Raw genomic sequence first — 22,078 nt, forward strand, 5'->3', positions numbered from 1 at the left:
GTTTGGTACTCACAAACATGTAGGTAGATGGTGAGTGAGAATCATAAAGTGTATGTCAAGCCAGTTTTGGATACAGTGGGACAGAGTTAGAAACCCCCTCTCAGTTTTATTTTTGCTAGAGAAATGTACCCCGATTTCCTATCCTGACATTTTACCAGGCAGGAAGTGAGGAGGAGAAGTCATTATTTTATTTACTATTGTAGAGGCTAGAAGCCCTGTCAGGCTTTTATTTGTGTAATGCTCAGGCTTACTGTACTACTGTATAGGTATAGGTCAGTGCCGACCTACCTGCAAAGCTTTGAGTAGGCCCAGCACTGTGGAGAAGGGCAACTGGAACAAATGGTCAAAAGCTGCAGTCAGTTTAGAGGCCGAGTTCTGGAGAATTAGGGGTGTAGCATATACAATATCAGAGAGAAGATCTGCAAAACAATTTCAAAAGGTTTTAATATGCCCTGGCTGTTGTATCAATAGATTGCAACATCCATAAAAAAATAAAAAATAAATTACCTTCAAACCATCTTTATGAGTGACAATTAAATTGCAACGTAAAACATTAACGCTATCAGGTACTGAAAAGAAATCTCACAAGATAATAGTATACATAGAAAAAAAAAGGGATTTTTAATACAGCTTACCTGTAAAATCCTTTTCTTGGAGTACATCACGGGACACAGAGCGGCATATTCATTACTATATGGGTTATATGGAGTACCTTCAGGTGTTGACACTGGCAATCTCAAACAGGAAGTGCCCCTCCCTATATAACCCCCTCCCATAGGAGGAGTACCTCAGTTTTGTAGCAAGCAGTATGCCTCCCAAAATGGTCCCCAAAAAGAGGGGTGGGAGCTCTGTGTCCCGTGATGTACTCCAAGAAAAGGATTTTACAGGTAAGCTGTATTAAAAATCCCTTTTTCTTTATCGTACATCACGGGACACAGAGCGGCATATTCATTACTATATGGGATGTCCCAAAGCAATGCTCACAATGAGGGGAGGGAGAACATCTCCAAGACAAAAGGATTTAATTTAGAGAATACTCAAATCATAATAAATCCAACTTAGTTGAGAAAAATAATCTTAAATTTTAAATTTAACTCAAAAAAGAGGAGCCCCCGGATTCCGAGGGTCTCAAACTGCAGCCTGCAGCACTGCCTGCCCAAAGGCTGTATCAGAATTCCTTCTTACGTCCAACTGGTAGAATTTTGTAAACGTGTGGACAGAAGACCAGGTTGCCGCCTTGCAAACTTGAGCCATAGAGATCTGGTGGTGTGCTGCCCAGGAGGCGCCCATGGCCCTAGTAGAATGAGCCTTTAATGATACTGGAGGAGGCAACCCTTTCAAGCCGTAGGCCTGAGTGATTAATTGCTTAATCCACCTAGAAATGGTGGACTTTGCAGCTGCCTGCCCCTTCTTGGGCCCATCCGGTAGAATGAACAGCACATCTGTCTTCCGGATCTTCTTTGTAGCTTTAAGATAGGCCTTCATGGCCCTGACGATATCCAAGGTATGCAGCAACCCTTCCTTTCTGGAAGTAGGTTTAGGGAAGAAGGATGGTAATACCAAATCCTGGTTCAAATGAAAACTGGATACAACCTTCGGTAGGAAGGAAGGATGAGGGCGGAGAACGACCCTGTCCTTATGAAAAATAAGATATGGTTCCTTACAGGATAAGGCCGCCAGTTCCGATGCTCTTCTTGCGGAAACTATGGCGACCAAAAATACTAACTTTTTTGTCAGTAAAACCAAAGGAATTTCAGCCATACGGCTCAAACGGTTGTTTCTGTAAACTTGACAGAACAAGGTTTAAATCCCACGGGCAAAGCGGGGATTTAACTGGAGGTTTAATACGTAAGACCCCTTGAAGGAAGGTCTTAACCAGCGAGTGGGTGGCCAGCGGCCGCTGAAACCACACTGACAGAGCAGAAATCTGTCCTTTGATTATGCTTAATGCCAATCCTTTATCCACTCTTAGCTGGAGAAAACTTAATACTCTATCGATGGTAAATTTGCGAGAAAGCCATCGCTTGGACTCACACCAGCCTACATAGGCCTTCCAGACCCTGTAATAAATCACCCTAGAGACCGGTTTCCTGGCTCTGATTAGGGTAGAGATTACTTTCTGAGACAGACCTCTACCCCTGAGAATCAGGGATTCAGTTTCCAGGCCGTCAAATTTAGATGCCGTAAGGCAGGGTGGAGGATCGGACCTTGCGATAGCAGGTCTGGCCGTAGAGGAAGAGTCCAAGGGTCTCCCACTACCATCTTTAAGATTAGTGAGTACCATGCCCTTCTGGGCCATGCTGGAGCTACCAGGATGACTGGTATGTGCTCCACCCGGATCCTGCGCCGCAGGCGGGGTAGTAACTGGAGCGGGGGAAACGCATAAAGAAGTTTGAACTGATGCCAAGGGCAAACCAACGCATCGGTTCCGCAGGCCATCGGATCCCTTGAGCGGGACATGAACCTGCCTAGCTTCTTGTTGAGTCTCGATGCCATGATATCCACGTCCGGCACTCCCCATCTTTGGCAGAGTGCTTGAAAGATTTGTGGATGCAGAGACCATTCCCCCGGCAAAAGAGTCTGGCGGCTTAAGAAGTCCGCCTGAAAGTTGTCCACTCCTGGAATGAATATTGCCGATATGCAGGGCACATGAGCCTCTGCCCATAGGAGAATCAAGCTCACCTCTCTCTGAGCGGCTTGACTCCTGGTTCCCCCTTGGTGATTTATGTATGCCACGGCCGTGGCATTGTCTGATTGAATTCTCACCGGGAACCCCTGCAATTTTGACGTCCAAGCCCTGAGGGCTAGTCGAGCAGCTCTGAGCTCCAAGATGTTGATGGGCAACTGCTTCTCTGGCGTTGCCCAAGTACCTTGGCGAGTGCAACCATCCAAAATTGCTCCCCAGCCCGTCAGGCTGGCGTCTGTGGTCACTATCTTCCAAGCCACTGGGCTGAAAGACTTCCCCTTCAGTAGATTCTGAGGGTCTAACCACCAGCACAGACTTTGTCGGACTCTTGATGAGAGCGGCAACGGGATATCCAAGGCCTGTGGCCTTCTGCTCCATGCTGACAGGATGGCTGCCTGCAGGATGCGAGTGTGGCTCTGGGCGTATGGTACCGCCTCGAATGTGGCCACCATCTTGCCTAGTAATCTCATACATAGGCGAATAGTCGGTTCCTTCTTGCTTAGAACCAGTAGGATTAATTCCTTGATGGCTTTGACCTTCCTCAGAGGTAGAAACACTCTTTGTTGTTCTGTGTCTAATCTCATGCCGAGATATTCCAACTGCCTTGTGGGCAGGAAAGCTGACTTTTCTCGATTTAGGACCCAGCCGAACTTCTCGAGGTATTGGACCGTGAGGGCCACTGCTCGCTCCAAGCCGGGAGACGAGTGATCTATGACTAGGAGGTCGTCCAGGTATGCTAGGATCGTGACCCCTTGGATCCTTAGTTTGGCTAGGATTGGAGCTAGGACCTTCGTGAACACCCGGGGGGCCGTAGCCAACCCGAAGGGAAGCGCCACGAATTGGAAGTGACGCGAAGCCACCATGAAGCGTAGATATCTTTGATGTGGCTGATAAATTGGAAGATGAAGGTAGGCATCCTTTATGTCTATGGACGCCATGAAGTCGTCCTTTTGGAGTGTGGTAGCTGCTGACCGCACGGTTTCCATCCGAAATGAGCGGATCTCTAGGTATGTATTTACCATCTTTAGGTCCAAAATTGGCCTGACATCTCCATTGGACTTCGGGATGATGAATAGGTTGGAGTAGAAACCTAGCCCCTGTTCCAGGACTGGTACCTCTACTATTACTTCCTGGGAAAGTAGATGATTTAATGCCGACATTAATGCGGCTCCTTTCTCCGGATCGTTTGGAATCCTCGACTCCTGGAAATGAAGAGGAGGAAACCTTAGGAAATCTAATTTGTAGCCCGTGGCCACGGAAGACCGTACCCACTCGTCGGGAATGCTGGCTTCCCAAACCTCCGAAAAGAGTCGCAGCCTTCCCCCCACCTTCGTGGGTGGGGGCGCCCCTTCATAAGGTCGGCTTGGGGGCTGGGTTTGCTGGTTTGCGAACCCACTGCTTTCTGCCTTTAGCAGCCTGTCCTTGTGATTTGCTGTTGAAGCCGAAGTTTGCTTTCGCAGGAGGCCGTCGATACTGTTTGGCATTAGAGGGCCCCTGCCCAGGGGAGTACTGTCGTTTAAACGCAGGCCCCTGAAACTTCCTCTTAGTTGGCAAGAGAGTACTTTTGCCATTTGAAATGGTTTGAATGTATTTATCTAGGTCTTCTCCGAAGAGTCGTCCTCCATGGAAGGGGAACCCTACCAGGAGCTTCTTGCATGGGGGCTCGGCCTCCCAGCTTTTTAACCATAAGAGTCTTCTCATATGGATAAGGGATAACGATAAACGTGACGCTTGCTGGATAGAATCCTTAATTGCGTCTACTGTAAAACATATGGCCTTAGGGACATCCGAAAATTCTTCTGCCTGCTGGGCAGGAATAAGTTTAAGCATCTGCTTAACCTGATCCGATAATGCTTGAGCAACCCCAATCGCAGCCACGGCTGGCTGTACTACTGCCCCTGCAGTAGTGAAGGAGTTCTTAAGTAGTGCTTCCAAGCGTTTATCAACTGGATCCTTGAATACCTGTATGTTTTCTACAGGGCATGTTAATGATTTGTTAATACATGAGATGGCTGCGTCCACTGCAGGAGTAGCCCATTTCTTGGAAAATTTATCTTCCATAGGATATAGGGCAGAGAATCTTTTAGGTGGTAAGAAGATTTTTCTGGCTTGTTCCAATCTTGGAACAAAACTCCCTCTAGTAGAGGGTGGATCGGAAATACTGCATTGCTTTGAGGCGCCCTCAGTGAGCCCAAAGCTGAAACCGTAGATACCTGGAGATCTGGTACTGGCAAGTTGAATGCATTTATGGACCAAGTCCGTTAAGGCTTGAGTCCACCAGCTCTCCCCTTGGGAGACTGCTCCAGACTCCTCTGTATCCGGATCTTCGATCCCTGAACCTACTTGGTCCTTGTCCAAGAGGTCGTCCAATTCCCCTGAGGAAAGGACCTCCTCTTCTGAGGGTCTGCGCTCGGGCGACGGAGATCTAATCCGTTTACTGCCCCGCATAGCTGTGGCTATCATTTTTCCCATTCTTTTCTCCATCTCTCTTAAAGAGGTGAGTAATACCTCGTCCGTGACCATCTTAGGGTTGGACTGACCCGCGCCAGCTCCAGCCCCAGATCCCGATGGCCCCAAGGCTCCCTGTGGGGAAAGCAGCGGCATAACTTTGTCCGAGACCTTAGACTCTCCGGATGCCTATGGTACAATACCAAGGTACACCTGCTACCTATTGGTATTTGGAACTATAAAAGTTAATTGCCCAAACACCTGTTTGGGGGATAAAAAATGCTTCCTCTCCCCTAGATGACTTTTTTTTTTTTTTTTTTTCGTTTTTGTTTCAAATCCAGGAAAGAAAAAAAACATTCTGTCCCCCTGAGTAGTATTGCAAAGAAAAACTATGAGATGGAAAAGAAAACAGCCTATTTCTAGGCTTGAAAAACAGTCTTCTGAAGACTGCAATATCCTTTCTGGCCACTGTGAGTCCTCGGCGCCCCGTGCTGCCGTTCTGGTCTTTCCTCCCCCGTTCCAAAGTATTGAATGGAACAAACAAGGAAGGGCCGCCCCTTCCTTAAGCCACTGACCCGCCCTTCCCCCCCCAGCAATCTCAAACAGGAAATGCCCCTCCCGACGGGGGGGGGGGGGGGTGGGTTTGGGAGGAAGGGACCTCTCTGTTCCAGCAAACTGCAGCCTGCAGCCTGGAACCATGAGGAGGTCAGCGTTTTGCCTGCTTTGCAGGCTCTGAGGAGGAAGACTGAATGGAGCATCGCCTGGAGGCTTGCAGGTAAGCACAGCTCTCTGACACACACATATATTTTTATATCACACAGGCCCCACTCAATGCTTTTCCAACACTACAAGGGAGGTCACATCTTATGGGGAATAATACATATAGAGCCATCCTATCTTTATGATATGTGACTAGTTTGCCAGATGCAGTGCATAACTTTAGGCATGTCCCCTGTGACCCCCCAGAAAAAAACCTGCTAAGAACCAAGTTCCGCAAGTTTTCCCCTCACTTACCTGCTCCATGCCGCAGGACTTTGCCAAGCAAGAGGCCCAATCTTCCCCCATCTCCGTGGGGATGTCTAGACCTTCAGGCCCTGGGTTCCTATGAAGGATCCACTGTCCTGGGCCCATATAGCACCCTGGCAACAGAAAACATTAGGCACCCAAAGGTTTCTAAGTTCTGGGCCCAGGGTCCAGCTCTCTAAAAAGAAAAGCATTATGGGCTATACCCCAAGGGTTTGGGGTCCGGTTACTGACCACTTTAGCGCTGAGGCTTTTTTGGACAGAACCGGTAGCTCACCTAATCCCAAGGATGCGGAGGCAAGCTAAACCATGACTAACACCTAAGACACTGGCGTAAAAACTGAGGTACTCCTCCTATGGGAGGGGGTTATATAGGGAGGGGCATTTCCTGTTTGAGATTGCCAGTGTCAACACCTGAAGGTACTCCATATAACCCATATAGTAATGAATATGCCGCTCTGTGTCCCGTGATGTACGATAAAGAAATAGAACTACTTACAGCTAGTTCAAAACTCTTTAACCCTTCTATACTAATCACTTATACCTTTAGTGCTTTTTGTTATTTGAATAGTCATTTCTAAAAACAAAAAAATGTCTATTACCATGGTTATCCCTAAGCTTTGAGCTAAAAAAATCTTTTTGCATACGAGTCTGTGTTATACCAACCAAGAGACTCGACACCCCCTCTCCCACATCTATAAAAACTACTTTTGAAACTCCCAGCCCCTCAATCTCGGTACTTCATTAGGAAATGGGAAAAATTATTTCTATGCATTAAGATAAAAAGCCTTCTGTGTGCAGCAGCCCCCCTAACACTTGCATGAGGTCCCTCTAGCTCCAGCGATGTTGTAGGAATGTCACTCGCCTCCTCGTTGGCCGAGACAGCAGTGCGCCGCCATTGGCTCCCACTGCTGTCAAAGTCAGTGAGTCAACGAGAATAGAAAGGGGGTGGGGCCGGGCCGCAGCTCTGTGTCTGAATGCTTGCTGTGGGGGAACTGAACAGGAGGGAGGGGCCAAGATAACTAAAGAGGGACCAGAGAAGACGAGATCGGGGCTGCTCTGTGCAAATCCCACTGCACAGAAGAGGCAAGTACAACAAATATAAAAATAACAAACAAGAGACTTTACATTCACTTTAAAAGTAAGCTTGTAGTTAAAAATAAACGTATTAACACGTCTATCCCCACTGCAAACATGTCAAAAATAATACATTGACAAATGATACAACAGAACTGGGCTTACATTATTAACATTACAAGAGCTTTAACCCCCCTTATTGTACACATAAGAAAATCCAAAATAATCAGGCTGTTTCATTACCTATGAAATGACTTGTCGGAGATGTGGCTTTTGTAATAACTCGATTCAAAACTTGCTCTAAAATCACATTTCTTATTGCTTCATGGACCTAATAGGAAAATGTTAAATATAATAATGATGTAACATAAGTAACAAAGAAATGTGTGTGGTTAGGACTCCCTACACACAAGGCTATCCATCTGCAGTGCATTTCTCCCAATGTTTTACTGCACAGGGGACTGGCTTTTCAGACATTTGTCCCCGAGTGCACTGGGCCCTAAGGGCTCTTTCACACGGAGCAGACCGTTTCTGGGTCCGCTCCGTGTGTCTCCGTCGGCTCAGCGGGGATCCCCGCTGAGCTGTCGGCGGATAGGGCGGTCCCCGCACACAGTGCAGGGACCGCCCTGTCTCAGCTCCGCTCTGCCCTATGGGGAACCGGATGCAGACGGACCGTCTGTCCGTCTGCATCAGTTCCGTTCCGCAGGACGGAAGAAAAATAGGGTTTTCTTCCGTCCGAAAACCGGATCCCGACGGACGCGGACGCTAGCCGATGCTCCATCCGCTAACGGACGCGATCCCATAGGGATGTATTACAAGTCCGTTAACGGACTTGTAATAACGGACAGGTGGAGCGGACGTCTGAAAGGGGCCTAAATGACAGTAGTTACAGTGTACAGCCCTGTCCAGGCGCAGCCTGCCATAGACTTTCACAGGCTGCCCGGCAGCAGGGCTCAACTCTGCACCTGTTCCCAAGGGCTTCAGTAAAATGCTGGGAAAAACGCACTGCAGCTGGACGGCCCCGTGTGCAAAGGGCCCAATACTTAAAGTGTGAAAAATCGTATACAAGGACCACGTTACCTTAAAGGCCTCCAGTAAAATCTTTGACCCCAGCTGACTGGCCTGTTGACTGGGTGATCCTGCTGACATCTCCAAGATTTTTGCTCCTGGAATAGCTTTAGGACCATAAGAATCCATGAAGAGAAAGCCAAGCTCCACCAACCCTTGGGTGACATGGTCCCAACCAAAAACACTGAGGAGGTAGAAGGCAACATAATGAGGTAACACAAACTGATCTGTGATCATACAGTGCATCTGGAAAAAATTCACAGCGCTTCACTTTTTCCACATTTTATGTTACAGCCTTATTCCAAAATGGATTAAATTCATTTATTTCATCAAAATTCTACAAAAGATACCCCATAATGACAATGTGAAAGAAGTTTGAAATCTTTGCAAATTTATTAAAAATAAAAAGACACGTGTACATAAGTATTCATAGCCTTTGTCATGACACTCAAAATTGAGCTCAGGTGCATCCTGTTGCCACTGATCATCCTTGAGCTGTTTCTACAACTTGATTGGAGTCCACCTGTGGTAAATTCTTTTGATTGGACATGATTTGGAAAGGCACACACCTGTCTGTATAAGGTCAGAGCACAAACCAAGCCATGAAATCCAAGGAATTGTCTGTACACCTCCAAGACAGGATTTTATGGAGGCACAGATCTGGGGAAGGGTACAGAAAAACGTCTGCAGCATTGAAGGTCCCAATGAGCACAGTGGCCTCCATCATCCATATATGGAAGTTTGAAACCACCAGGTCTCTTCCTAGAGCAGTCCAGCCGGCCAAACTGAGCGATTGGGGGAGAAGGGTCTTAGTTAGGCAGGTGACCAAGAACCTGATGACATAGCTCTAGCGTTTCTCTGTGGAGAGAGGACAACCTTCTAGAAGAACCATCTCTGCAGCACTACACCAATCAGGGCTGTATGGCAGATTGGCCAGACGGAAGCCACTCCTCAGTAAAAGGCACATGACAGCCCACCTGGAGTTTGCCAAAAGGCACCTGAAGGACTCTCAGACCATGAGAAACAAAATTCTCTGGTCTGATGAAAAAAAGATTGAACTCTTTGGCATGAATGGCAAGTGCCATGTCTGGAGGAAACCAGACGCCGCTCATCACCTGGCCAATACCATCCCTACAGTGCAGCATGGTGGTGGCAGCATCATACTGTGGGGATGTTTTCCAGTGGCAGGAACTGGGAGTCTAGTAGAACATTGAGGGAAAGATGAATGCAGCAATGTACAGAGACATCCTTGATGAAAACCTGCTCCAGAGCATTCTGGACCTCAAACTGGGGAAAAGGTTCATCTTCCATCAGGACGACGACACCAAGCACACAGCCAAGATAACAAGGGCGTGGCTACGTGACAACTCTGAACATTCTTAAGTGGCCCAGCCAGAGTCCAGACTTGAACCTGATTGAACATCTCTGAAGAGATCTGAAAATGGCTGTGCACCAACACTCCCCATCCAACCTGATGGAGCTTGAGAGGTCACCTGCAAAAAAGAATAGGAGAAACTGCCCAAAAATAGGTGTGCCAAGCTTGTAGCATCATACTCAAAAAGACTTGAGGCTGTAATTGGTACTAAAGGTGCTTCAACAAAGTGTTACTTATGTACATGGGATGTTTTTTTGTTCTTTGTTTTTAATAGATTTGCAAAGATTTCTAACAAAATAATGAAAATGAATTTACCGTATTTATCAGGGTATAGCGCGCACCCTTAATGTGGACCCGCAATTCCTGTAAAAAAAACATTTTAGTACTTACAGTTTTGGTGTCTTGCGCGGGGTCCATCGGCGGCCTCGGTGGTGTCCTCCCGGCTTCTCCCCGTCGAATCGTCGCTTCCCGCGCTCAGTTTGAATGCCTGCGCCGACATATACCGAGTGCAGTACACTCGTCTACATTCGGCCAGGCTCGGCTTCGCTCGTGCTCACAATCTGTGACGTTTATACGTGAGCACGAGCGAAGCCGAGCCTGGCCGAATGTAGACGAGTGTACTGCACTCGGTATATGTCGGCGCAGGCATTCAAACTGAGCGCGGGAAGCAGGTATCGGCGTATATCGCGCACCCACGATTTCCCCCTTATTTTAAGGGGGAAAAAGTGCGTGGTATACGCCGATAAATACGGTAATCAGTTTTGGAATTAGACTAAAGTGAAGCGATGTGAATACTTTCCTGATGCACTCCATGTAGATATAGAATACTTGTGATAATACCTGTTCTTTACAATTTCCAGGAGCATAGAGGAGACACATGTTGGTTGTGGGACTAAATCCTGGAGAAACTTTGAACCTTGCTGAAACTGGAGGTCTTTAAATCCTTTTGAAATAATAGCTTTCAAAAAATCAAAAACCTGTATAAAAATAAAATTGCATACTTATTTGAATGCGATTAGACCATTTTCTCTTCTGGTTGAGTGTTCTTCAAATATTATAGGCAGTTGGGAAGATAGATAGATTCATAAAATAAAAAAAAATGTGAAATCAGAAAAAAATACTGCATTATGGCCACTAGATATATATAAATATATTCAACCCAATTAAAAATAGATGCAATGCATGCTCCCATCGCGCTCCCGGGCTCACTCACCCTTTCCAGGTCCTCTTTAGGGACTTGGGGGGTGCTTGGGCATTGGGTAGCCGCAAGGGCCTGCTCTACCATCACTGCAAGATCTGGGAGGTGGTGGGTCGAAAATTGAGGGCACCAGCTACTCAATCTTATACCCCCCTATGGGACAACCCAGGCTTGAGCGAATTGCTTTCCACCCCAGACCGGGTTCTCTGGCTTGACCGGGAGTGTACCACGGCACTATTTTAACGTCATTTCAACAGCTTAAAGACTAATTTAGCCTACCCAATTCCATGCACTTTCGCTACCTCCATCTCCGTCATGCCCTGTTTGGGGATACATCCCCCGGTGTTGGACAACTCAAGGTTCTTCGCACCATAACAGGACGGAACTCCCGTAAGTTAATCTCGATCCTGTACAACTCTCTTCTTCGGCCCTACGCTGCTGTTTATCCTATAAACTTAAAGATCGCTGGTCCGGGGATGTGGAAAAGCTGGAGAATGACGAAGGGGAGGATGCTTTGGATACTACCAAAAAGGTCTCGCCCAAGTTGTCAGACCGTCTTACGCACCTCTATATTTTACACAGGTCATATCTAACCCCCTCCCGCCTGGCCAAATACAAGCCTGGGTACAACCCGTTGTGTCCCAGGTGTGACAGCCCCTCCAGTACCTTTTTTCACCTTATGTGGTCTTGCCCGGTGATACAGGGCTACTGGTCACAGATTGTGAAAATCATTCACGACGAGATGGGATCTCCCCTGACGTGGTGCCCTAGGAAGTGTCTGTTGGGGGTGTTCCCAGACCCAGACTCGGACAAATACCATAAAGTATTCCTCCAAGAGTCGCTATTTGCGGCAAGATTATTAATAGCTCGTAAATGGCTTCGAGCCACACCCCTGTCTCTCCAGGAGTGGATAGTCGCGGCTAATTCTGTGTTACCGTATAAAAAAGAAATCTATGCCCATAGAGGCTGCCCGGCCAAATATGACAAGGTGTGGGATGACTGGGTGAAGAATGCTGCTACCTGCAATGCCCTGCCTGACTGAGCTTGCTGACCCTCCCCCCTGGCCCGAATGTGAATCATGACTCTGTGACCGACTGGCCCTCTTGATCTCCCGTGTCTCTGTGTTCTTATGACTGCCTAATGGTATTGTGATGTTATCTGCACTGTACTTCCAATGTTCACTAAATGCATTGACTCCTGTATTTTATTTGCTTCACCTGCACAAGATGTACTGTTATGTATTCTGTATGTTACTTCTCCTTTCAAATAATAAAACACCACGTTATTTGTAAAAAAAAAAAAAAAAAATAGATGCAATGCGACAATTCTAGAGAATGCTGGAGGGAATTGGCAAATACGAGTCTTGTAGTAGCAATGCTTACCTTTTAGTTGCCAATTCCCTCCAGCATTCTACAAATTTTAGAATGCATCTTTTTACTAGGATGTATTTGTTTCCTATGATCCTCAGCTCCATCTAGTGGCCATAATGCAGTGTGTATATATATTATATACACACACATATACACACACACACACATTTTTTTGGTTTAAGAATTACAGAAAGAAACAGTAGATACAGGCACGAGCCGTATCATAAACTGTAGAAAAATGACAAAATGGAAAGAGACACTCAGCAAGTACAAGGAGTATGGACAAATCAGTGTCTTGTCAATATGGAACATCAATCTATTAAAATATATCTACATTCAGAACCGGGTTATTCCCTCCAAGTCGAAAGCATTATCGATCAACCTTTCTCCTGGTTTGCTGAGGGATCTACAGTCAGCGTTTTCGTTCCACTGGGTCTCCTCGCTGCCCTATTTGGGAATCCACCTTACCCCTACGTATTCTGGACTGTACCAGGCTAACTTTCCATCTTTGTTCAAACGACTAACAGACATGTTGTCGTCTTGGTCTCATTTGCCTCTGTCTTGGTTTGGCAGAATAACGGCCATCCGTATGTCCTATCTTCCAAAACTATTATATTTTTTCTGTGTCTTGCCTGTTCCTTTGCATATCCTCTGTATACATCAACGTAGAATTATGCAATTTATATGGGGTTCGTCCCGCCCTCATATTGGCAAACAGGTGTTGTTCGCCAGGCGAATTAATGGTGGTCTTTCGGTCCCTAATTTACGGGCCTATTATATAGCAGCTAGCATAGCCCCACTTACACGCCTTCATGAGACCTGTCATCTTCCACTCTGGGCAATGCTTGACCTGGTTGACATCGACCCTATCCCCATCTCGTCAGTGCCCTGGCTCTCTCCTGTGCACCGTTCGGCGACATTGGGGCCCTGTTTAGCCCATTCCTTGCGAATATGGGACGTTGTCCGCTATTTCAGAAATTGCTATTATACCGAGTGCAAAGAGGGGTTAAGATTTATAAAAAATGTATATAGTTATCTTCCAAAAAATGAATGAAACGAATTTTTACATACTTGCTTTTCCATATTTTTGTTATGGTATTAACCACTTTAGCTCCCTTCCTTACTAGGCCATTTTTTTGCGACACGGAACTGCATTGCTTTAACTGACAATAGCCCACAAAAACAAGTCAATGTGAATATGTGGCATAAAATAACAAAACATACCTGTTTTTCAAACCTATGTATTCTGGACACAGACAAGAGAAGAGCGACGCTGAAAGGGCATAAAAATTTGTTTGTGTCCCCCTGCTGTGCAGCCTGTTATAAATAACAAAAAAAAAAGGATGAGAATGGCAGGACCTTTAATGGAAGCTCCAATACATTTGTCCTTCTAAACACCAAGCAGAGCTTTCGTGTCTGCACAGTAGCTCATGTTTCTGTGTATATTCTCTTGCAAAAGAAGAACAACAGCCAGATGCCCTCATCTTTGTACTGTACACTTTTATAAAATAAGTAATAACTCTCAATACCTTAACTAGCTCTCTTCCCAGGTCCTGGTCAAATTTAATAGCAAAGACAATATGCAAGATGATGGTGCCCTCTACTTGACGGAGCTGTTCCTTTGGAATAGTGGAATCATCGAGATCAATTGAGCTAGAAAGAAATTGCAAAGATAATGTTCAGAACTGCATGCAATGGGAGGAAAGCATACTGTGATTCTTTCATATCTAGAATACAAATGCTAGTGTATATAGTGCAGCCTAGGCTATTTCAACTGTGGGTCTAACAGACAAGAATTCAAATTAGCATCAGGCAGTTTCACCTTCGTAAACAAATGTAATGCACATCTTTTTGCAGGTAAAAAAAAAAAAGTGCATTTATCGTTATTTTTTTACTTTGAGCCTGCAAAGCATTACACTCGTAATCAGTCGATCGCAGGTGCTATGCAGGGCTCTAGCAGACAGTCTGTGCAAGCTGTCTGCTAGTACCTCATACAAGCAGGCAGGTACACACTGAGGGGAAGACTCAATGAACTACCCAGCTTGCTCAACAACAGCACCCTGATAGTTCATTAAGATCTATAAGCCGACAGCCGCAAAGGCTGTTGGTACTTGTTTTCACATTCACAGAACCCTGTGAATGATTAACGCAGCCGGGTGGGTGAAGCCCCGCACGACCACTTTTTTTTTGGGGGGGGTTATTTTATTTTTTTGTGATAGCAAGCGAGCCGAGATGTTCCCCTGCTCACTTCTGAAAGTAGGAATCAGGTGGGTGAGGAGGCTGGTGCATCTGTAGCCTGAATATGGGTGTAACATGTTACAAAAGGTGAACTTACTCTTTAAAAATGGCTGCCTGAAAATTAAGCCACCTTATAATGGTTACTTACTGGTATGTGGCCTTAAGTAACCTGCATTATTTGGATCCTATATTGCCTACATAAACAAAGTACTCTGATATTTATCCAAACTTCTTTCCCCAGGTTACCCAGACAGATTGCAAAGTCTTCTTTGTTCTTGCAATGATTTAATTGTTACAAAACCAGTAAATTACCACAGTGACCCCAACTGAGGATAATCCGATTGTTGTCTTGACAATGCAATGATTTCTTATGAGCAATGTTCCTGTTTCCATTAACTTTTAGCAGTGCAGCACCAAATAACAAGACAAACTTCAGTTATCAAAAGGAAGGAACAGAAAATTTGGAGGACTAAGGTCCCTTTCACACAGGCAATGCGATCAGGTCCGCCTCGGGGGTCAAATGACAATTTGCCAGGGGTCACTGAATTCTGGGCTGTTCCTGAAGCCCGCAGCACTCACAGCCTTTTCACAGCCATCCAGCAGGGCTGTCCCTGGAGCCTGTGGCCACCCAGCTGGGCTGCTCCTGGAGCCTTTGCCCGCCCATTCAGTTCACGGCTTGGCTGGGGGGCAGAGACTAGAGGTCAGCTACCTGGTGAGAAATGTGAAGTGGGAGGGGCTGGGGAGGGGAGGGGCTGGAGGAGACCCTATCTCCTGATTTCAGCATAGGTGTCACTGCTGCGAGACACAACAGAGCTGGAGACACATTGAGTAACACTACCTGTGATTAGAGTTGCCATTTAAAGTCCCCACTACAGTTCCCAGATCAGCAGATGATCTTGATCTTGATCAAGAGCATCTAAGCTGGCTGATCAGAACTCCCCGCCAGCACTGCCAGCACCCCCCACCCCCCCCAAGGAGTAAGAGAAAGAAAAAAAATAGAGAATACATGGAAGGAAGAGGAAAAGAGGGGGAGGAACAAAGAAAAAGGGAGAGAAAGAATAAGAGAAAAAACAGGAAAGATTCCTAGAGAGAGGAATGGGGGGTGGGTCAAGAAATTAAGATAGAGAGATAAAAGTGAAAGAAAGGAGAACATAGAGAGAGTGGAACATCCTAAAATGTACCAGAAGGGGTGTAAGGGACTTAGGGAGCCCTAAATGTCCGTGGGCTAGGGGCGCAAATTATTTGTCTTGGGAAATTTTATCAAGGGGTCACGGCACTAGAAAGGTTGAGAACCACTGGTTTACACCCTCCTACCTCTGGGTATAAGGCTTGCTTAGTTAAAAAAAAAAAAAATGGAGGACGACTTCATCCTCCTCTATTTGGGCGGACTGAATCAGAGATAGCTGGGTGTAAACAGACAGTGGAGTATGTTTACTCCCGGTCACCCATAGAGCAGAGTAGGGTGTATCCTTGTCCACTCTGTTAAAACTGAGCAGACACACCTGTCACCTGCCCACTCTCCTCCTATTAAGCAAGGGATCAGCTCACAGATCCCTTGCTGATTGTAATGGAAGCCGCTCGTGTGAAAGAGCCCTAAAGCTGGCCATACATGGCTTCTTTTTTTTTTTTTTTTTCATTCAGCCAGAGGGATGAAAAAAAAAAAACAGCCGTTTTCCCTATCCACACATTGGAGGTGGATGAATAAATCACGGTCAGAATAAACTGATCAATGCTGCAGCCCATTGGCTGCATGCGCTGATGGAAGCAACATTTCCCAACAAGCCGGTTCATGAGAAAATCGATTAGATAGACTTCTCATGAACAGGAACAGCCATAGACTGATCAAAATTCAGTCAGTTCAGCAGGGACCAGCTATGGCTAGCTTAAGCCTATGCATTGGGATGGATGGAAGCTTGGTTCAACATTCAGGCTGGGTACTTATCGGAAAACTACTTTAATTATTTCAAAGAAAATACGCAATGATACAGAGAAATTAGAAGGACAAATACAAAGCCAAAATTAGTTTCTACAGGATCATTAAATAAATGTATAAGTACTGTGTAAGGCCTCGTACACACGACAGGACATGTCCGATGAAAACAGTCCGCGGACCGTTTTCATCGGACATGTCCGCTGGCGGATTTTGGTCTGATGGCTGTACACACCATCAGACCAAATTTCCCGCGGACAGCGAACGCGGTGACGTGGCCGCGCGGTCGCAACGACTGACGCGGCGACGTGCGCGACCCTGGAAGGTCGATGTTTTCACGCATGCGTCGAATCACTTCGACGCATGCGAGGGCTTTCGGCCGAGCGGACATGTCCGGTAAGTCGTACAGACGACCGAACATGTCCGACGGACAGGCTTCCAGCGGACATATTTCTTAGCATGCTAAGAAACATTTGTCCGCTGGAAACCTGTCCGATCCGCCGGAAAATTGTCCGGTCGGCCGTACAGACGACCGAACATGTCCACGGAAACTGGTCCGACGGACCAGTTTCAGCAGACATGTTCGGTCGTGTGTACGAGGCCTAACAGTCTTAACCTGAGCATAATTACCAAAGAACAAAGAATTAGACTGCACACGAGAAGCTTACAGCACAGACCCACAGCGTGGACAGTCATTGTGCAATACAGACACAGGCTGTAAGACAGAGTAGGGCTTCACAAAGTTTATAGCCAAAGCAAACTAGTTATGTCTGCAAAAAAAAATTAAAAATATGTGCTGCATTCTTTGTGTACAGAATTATAATAAAGACATCTAGATGGTGCCCAATAAATGGAAGGCCAAGGCCACGGTGCCCTATAAACGGAAGGCCAATGTATTTAAAGTAAAATATAAGTATAATGCACTCACTCATCATTTGTGGCCTCATGCATCACCTTCTGATCCAGATCATTAAAAACTGTGATAATTCCTTCCAGAATGGTCCTTTTACTCCCCTGCATTAACACAACAGAAAAACAAAAATAAAATAATAAAAATGTTAAAAAAAATAAAAAAATTGAATATAAAAAAGGGAAGATCCCATAATATTCATACAGTACTCACATTCTAGTGAAGCTTGCAATAATGACTGTCCCCTTGTTACATACAGTAAAAGCTACAGTATGAATATATAAGTGATCTTGCGCTAAAGAAATACAACCAACACGCAAACTGAAATAAAGTGCAAAAGAAAGAACTCCTGAAAAGGACTTAATAAAGTGCAATAATGGTGAAATCTGACAACTCCAAATATGTGCCAAAAGATCAATAAAAAATCAACAAAAGATGGAAGACAATGATCAATCTAGTGCAAACTTGCAAAAATGTTGGTGCAAAGATGCAATGTGCAATTAATTAAATATGTGCAAATAGTGCAAAGTAGTTCAATATTGCAATCTTAGTAGATGGGTGAATATACAGTCCTGAGAGGTCCCATACAATGGTCAACAATTGGGAATCCAATTCTCAAATGCTTCAGAAATCTTTATAACAATATTTTTCCCATCCGTGGTATGTTCTCAATTGAAGTACTGAACCATAGTGGGGATCCTACACCGGTCTCTCAGAACTCTCATCTCTGAGATATATAATAAGACACATCAGCTTTCCCAACTCTCCTATATTTCGTACTGGCGTTCCTGTTTTGTAGCGTCCTCTACCTCTCACAGCAATCCCTCAGATGGTAGCTTTCCTAAAAGGAAAGGGGAGGGGGGTGGGGGGGAGCTCCAACCAGTAACCCAAATAGAAAGCAAGGGAGAGAAAGGCTTCCAATGGTGTAGTAAACTCGATAAAGTCACGAGGCACGTGACGTAGCGGCGTAGGGAGAAAGCGAGGCCACCGCAGACTGGGAGTAGCGGAAGGACAAGTAGGACAACGTTTATCACGCCGCGATTTACCTATACCGCCTGTTTTATTTCAATGTGATGCAAGAGTCCAATTTTAACTTGTGATATAATAAAGTCTTATCGAGTTTACTACACCATTGGAAGCCTTTCTCTCCCTTGCTTTCTATTTGGGTTACTGGCTGGAGCTCCCCCCCACCCCCTCCCCTTTCCTTTTAGGAAAAACTACCATCTGAGGGATTGCTGTGAGGGGTAGAGGACGCTACAAAACAGGAACGCCAGTACGAAATAGCAGAGGAGAGTTGGGAAAGCTGATGTGTCTTATTATATATCTCTCAGAGATGAGAGTTCTGGGAGACCGGTGTAGGATCCCCACTATGGTTCAATACTTCAATTGAGAACATACCACGGATGGGAAAAACATTGTTATAAAGATTGATTTCTGAAGCATTTTAGAATTGGATTCCCAATTGTTGCCCATTGTATGGGACCTCTCAGGACTGTATATTCACCCATCTACTAAGATTGCAATATTGAACTACTTTGCACATATTTAAATCAATGCACATTGCATCTTTGCACCAACTTTTTTGCACGTTTGCACTAAATTGATCATTGCCTTCCATCTGTTGTTGATTTTTTATTGATCTATTGATCTTCTGGCACTTCAGGAGTTATTTATTTTGCACTTTATTTATTTATTGCAGTTTGCACGTTCGTTGTATTTATTTAGCGCAAGATCAATATATTTATTCTATTTACGTGTAAGGTGAACACTAAGGCCTAGTACACACGAGAGGATCGATCCACGGAAACGGTCCGGAGGCGGATTTTGATCTCATGGTTGTACTAACCACGAGATCAAAATCCCCGCGGAATTCCCTCCGCGGTGACGTGTCGCGCCGTCGCTGCGATGATGACGCGGCGACGTGCGCGACGCTGTAATATAAGTACTTCCACGAATGCGTCGAATCATTACGACGCATGCGAGGGATGGATTCGGACGGATTGATCCGGTGAGTCTGTACAGACCATCGGATCAATCCGCTGGACTGGATTCCAGCGGATCGATTTCTTAGCATGTTAAGAAATTTTGATCCGCTGGAAATCCATCGGCGGGAAAAATATCCGCGGAAAAATATCCGCTGGATCGTACACACCAGGGGATCTATCCGCTGAAACCGGTCCGTGGATAAATTCCAGCGGATAGATCCTCTCGTGTGTACGGGGCCTAACAGATTTTGCAGCTAATTAGCTCATTGCCTTCAGTTACTTTCTATTTACTCTTTAGTAGCGCAAAAGATACATTACAATAAAAGCTACAGTATGACATTACCTTGGCAGAAAGAAGCAGAAGCTGGTAAACCAAAGGGGGCATTTCTTGGAGATCCAACTTGGATAACAGTCGTAATACCTTCTCCACTACAAACTGCAACTCTTCTGTACTCAGTAATACATCTCTAAAAGAGAAAACATTCAAGAAGCCCCTTGAAATTATAAGCAAGTTCCTCCTTATATAATCTCCCCAAACAGCATACTAGTGACATGGCTTTGAAGGACTATCTCCATTTATCGGGTATCCCCAAACTCTCAGAGGAAAGTGGAGCTGCATTGGAAGAACCCATCACATTGATGGAACTACAATTCGCCATTAAAAGTATGAAACCTGGTAAGGCGCCGGGCCCTGATAGTTTTACCCTTCAATACTATCAAACCCTCCTACCGGTATTGGGCCCCTACATGATCAACCTATTTAACAACCTAACAGACGGCGGCCACCTTCAAAGAGATACCTTAAGTGCCCACATCTCCCTCATACCTAAAGAGGGGAAAGATCCAACGGCCTGCGGAAGCTATAGGCCTATCTCTCTTTTGAATATAGATCTTAATCTCCTCACTAAAATACTGGCCAATAGATTGTCCCAACATATGACTGGCCTGATACATCTGGATCAGGTAGGTTTCGTCCCCGCACGGGAGGCTAGGGACAATACCACCAAGGTACTTAACCTAATACATAGGGCCTCGGTGACCAAGACGCCTAGCCTTTTTCTCAGCACAGATGCTGAGAAAGCTTTTGACCGGGTGAGTTGGGAGTTTATATCCTCTGTTCTTCAACACGTCGGACTTGGTAGGCATATGCTGCATTGGATTTCCAATATATACTCTATACCGACAGCCCGGGTCAAGGCTAACGGGGTCCTCTCCGACCCCTTCACCATCTCCAATGGCACCAGGCAAGGCTGCCCCTTCTCTTTGCCCTAGTACTGGAACCCTTCTTATGTACAATACGCAGGAACCCAGATATTACGGGAATCACCATAGATCAGGCCCAATACAAGATCTCTGCATATGTGGATGATCTTTTATTTTCTCTGACTAACCCAGTCGTGTCCCTCCCTAACCTGGTTAGAGAATTTCAGAGACATGGGCTCATATCGAATCTGAAAATTAACTTTGATAAATCTACAGCTATGGGCATCAACATGACAGCTGACAAATTAACTCCCTTGAAAGCTAATTTTAACTTCAAATGGTCCGACAGCCATCTTTCCTATCTAGGAACCAGTATACCTAGTGACCTGAAATGCACATTTGAATTGAACTTTCCCCCAATGTTATCCAAAGCCAAAGGGATGCTTGAGGAGTGGAGCAAGGAAGGGACTCCACTCTTGGTTTGGCAGGTGCAATCTCATCAAAATGTGCATTCTCCCTAAATTTCTGTATCTGTTCCAAGCACTGCCAATTAGGATACCCTCTCTATATTTTAATCAAGTGCACTCGATGTTCACAAAATTTATATGGTCAAACACGAAGCCACGACTTCGCCAATATTACCTGACGCTACCGAAACAGTATGGAGGTCTGGACCTCCCTGACGTAAAGCAATACTACCAAGCGGTACACCTAGGGAGGATTATCGACTGGAACAGACATGAACAATCTAAACTATGGGTTCAAGCAGAAGGTACCCAAGTGAATGTCCCGTTACAGGGAGCAATCTGGTGCTATGACCGACTCCCCCGGGGCATGACTTTACATCCTACCGTAGGGGCCACATTATATGTGGGCTATATCGTGATAAAGACCACCTCCCTAACCTCAAGACAATCCCCTCTATTCCCAATTCTCTGCAATCTGGCATTTGCGCCAGGACTGGACCACTCAGAATATGAGACGCTCTGGATGGCAGGTAAAGTTTGCGCTTCACATTACGTAGATGGGGATCATTGGACCTCGATCCAGTCACCGACGAGGGATACGGGAAGTTTTCAGCTTCCATTTAGGAAAGTGATCCAACTGCACCATTTCCTACACCGTTACCAGAACCGGCACATTTCAAACGGGATCACACAATTCAGAAAGACCCGGCGTTCTTCCTGCTACATGCCACCGCAACCCCGGCACGGTCGTACAAAAAAATCGGTGGTGCGACACCTTCTCAATGCCGCAAAGTCTTGCATTCCAGCTACATAGAAGCAAAACATACCTGGACTGTGGTTGCGCAAAGTAGAAGACATTAAAAAAATGGAAGATCTAGTGCTCACAGCCCAACACAAACAAGAAAAGCATTCTAAAACCTGGGCATTATGGAATATGTTCATCTTCTCAGATGATGGACAGACCTTACTGAACTCTTGAAGGTCATGCCGACGCAGACCAATTGAGGGGTCGCGCTCTTGCAGTGTCCATCACGCCCGTGTTGAACGATACCCTTCCCCCCTCTCCCTCTTCGCTATCCTTTCTGTTTCACCCTTTATTT

The 22,078-nt window shown here is 45.7% G+C and overlaps 1 protein-coding gene across 1 annotated transcript in view; it reads right to left on the reverse strand.

Moving 5' to 3' along the window:
- FANCI (FA complementation group I) overlaps positions 1–22,078 on the reverse strand; it is a 100,385-nt gene that overhangs the window by 60,566 nt on the left and 17,741 nt on the right. The window contains exons 8-15 of the mRNA XM_040342411.1: positions 19,652–19,775; positions 17,342–17,427; positions 13,775–13,898; positions 13,470–13,562; positions 10,518–10,654; positions 8,315–8,486; positions 7,478–7,565; positions 289–419 (exon numbers count right to left, since the gene is read on the reverse strand). Coding sequence (XP_040198345.1) covers positions 289–419; positions 7,478–7,565; positions 8,315–8,486; positions 10,518–10,654; positions 13,470–13,562; positions 13,775–13,898; positions 17,342–17,427; positions 19,652–19,775 — 955 coding nt within the window. The remainder of the gene's footprint in view (positions 1–288; positions 420–7,477; positions 7,566–8,314; positions 8,487–10,517; positions 10,655–13,469; positions 13,563–13,774; positions 13,899–17,341; positions 17,428–19,651; positions 19,776–22,078) is intronic.

Source organism: Rana temporaria, chromosome 3, assembly GCF_905171775.1.
Source record: "Rana temporaria chromosome 3, aRanTem1.1, whole genome shotgun sequence".
NCBI lineage: Eukaryota > Metazoa > Chordata > Amphibia > Anura > Ranidae > Rana > Rana temporaria.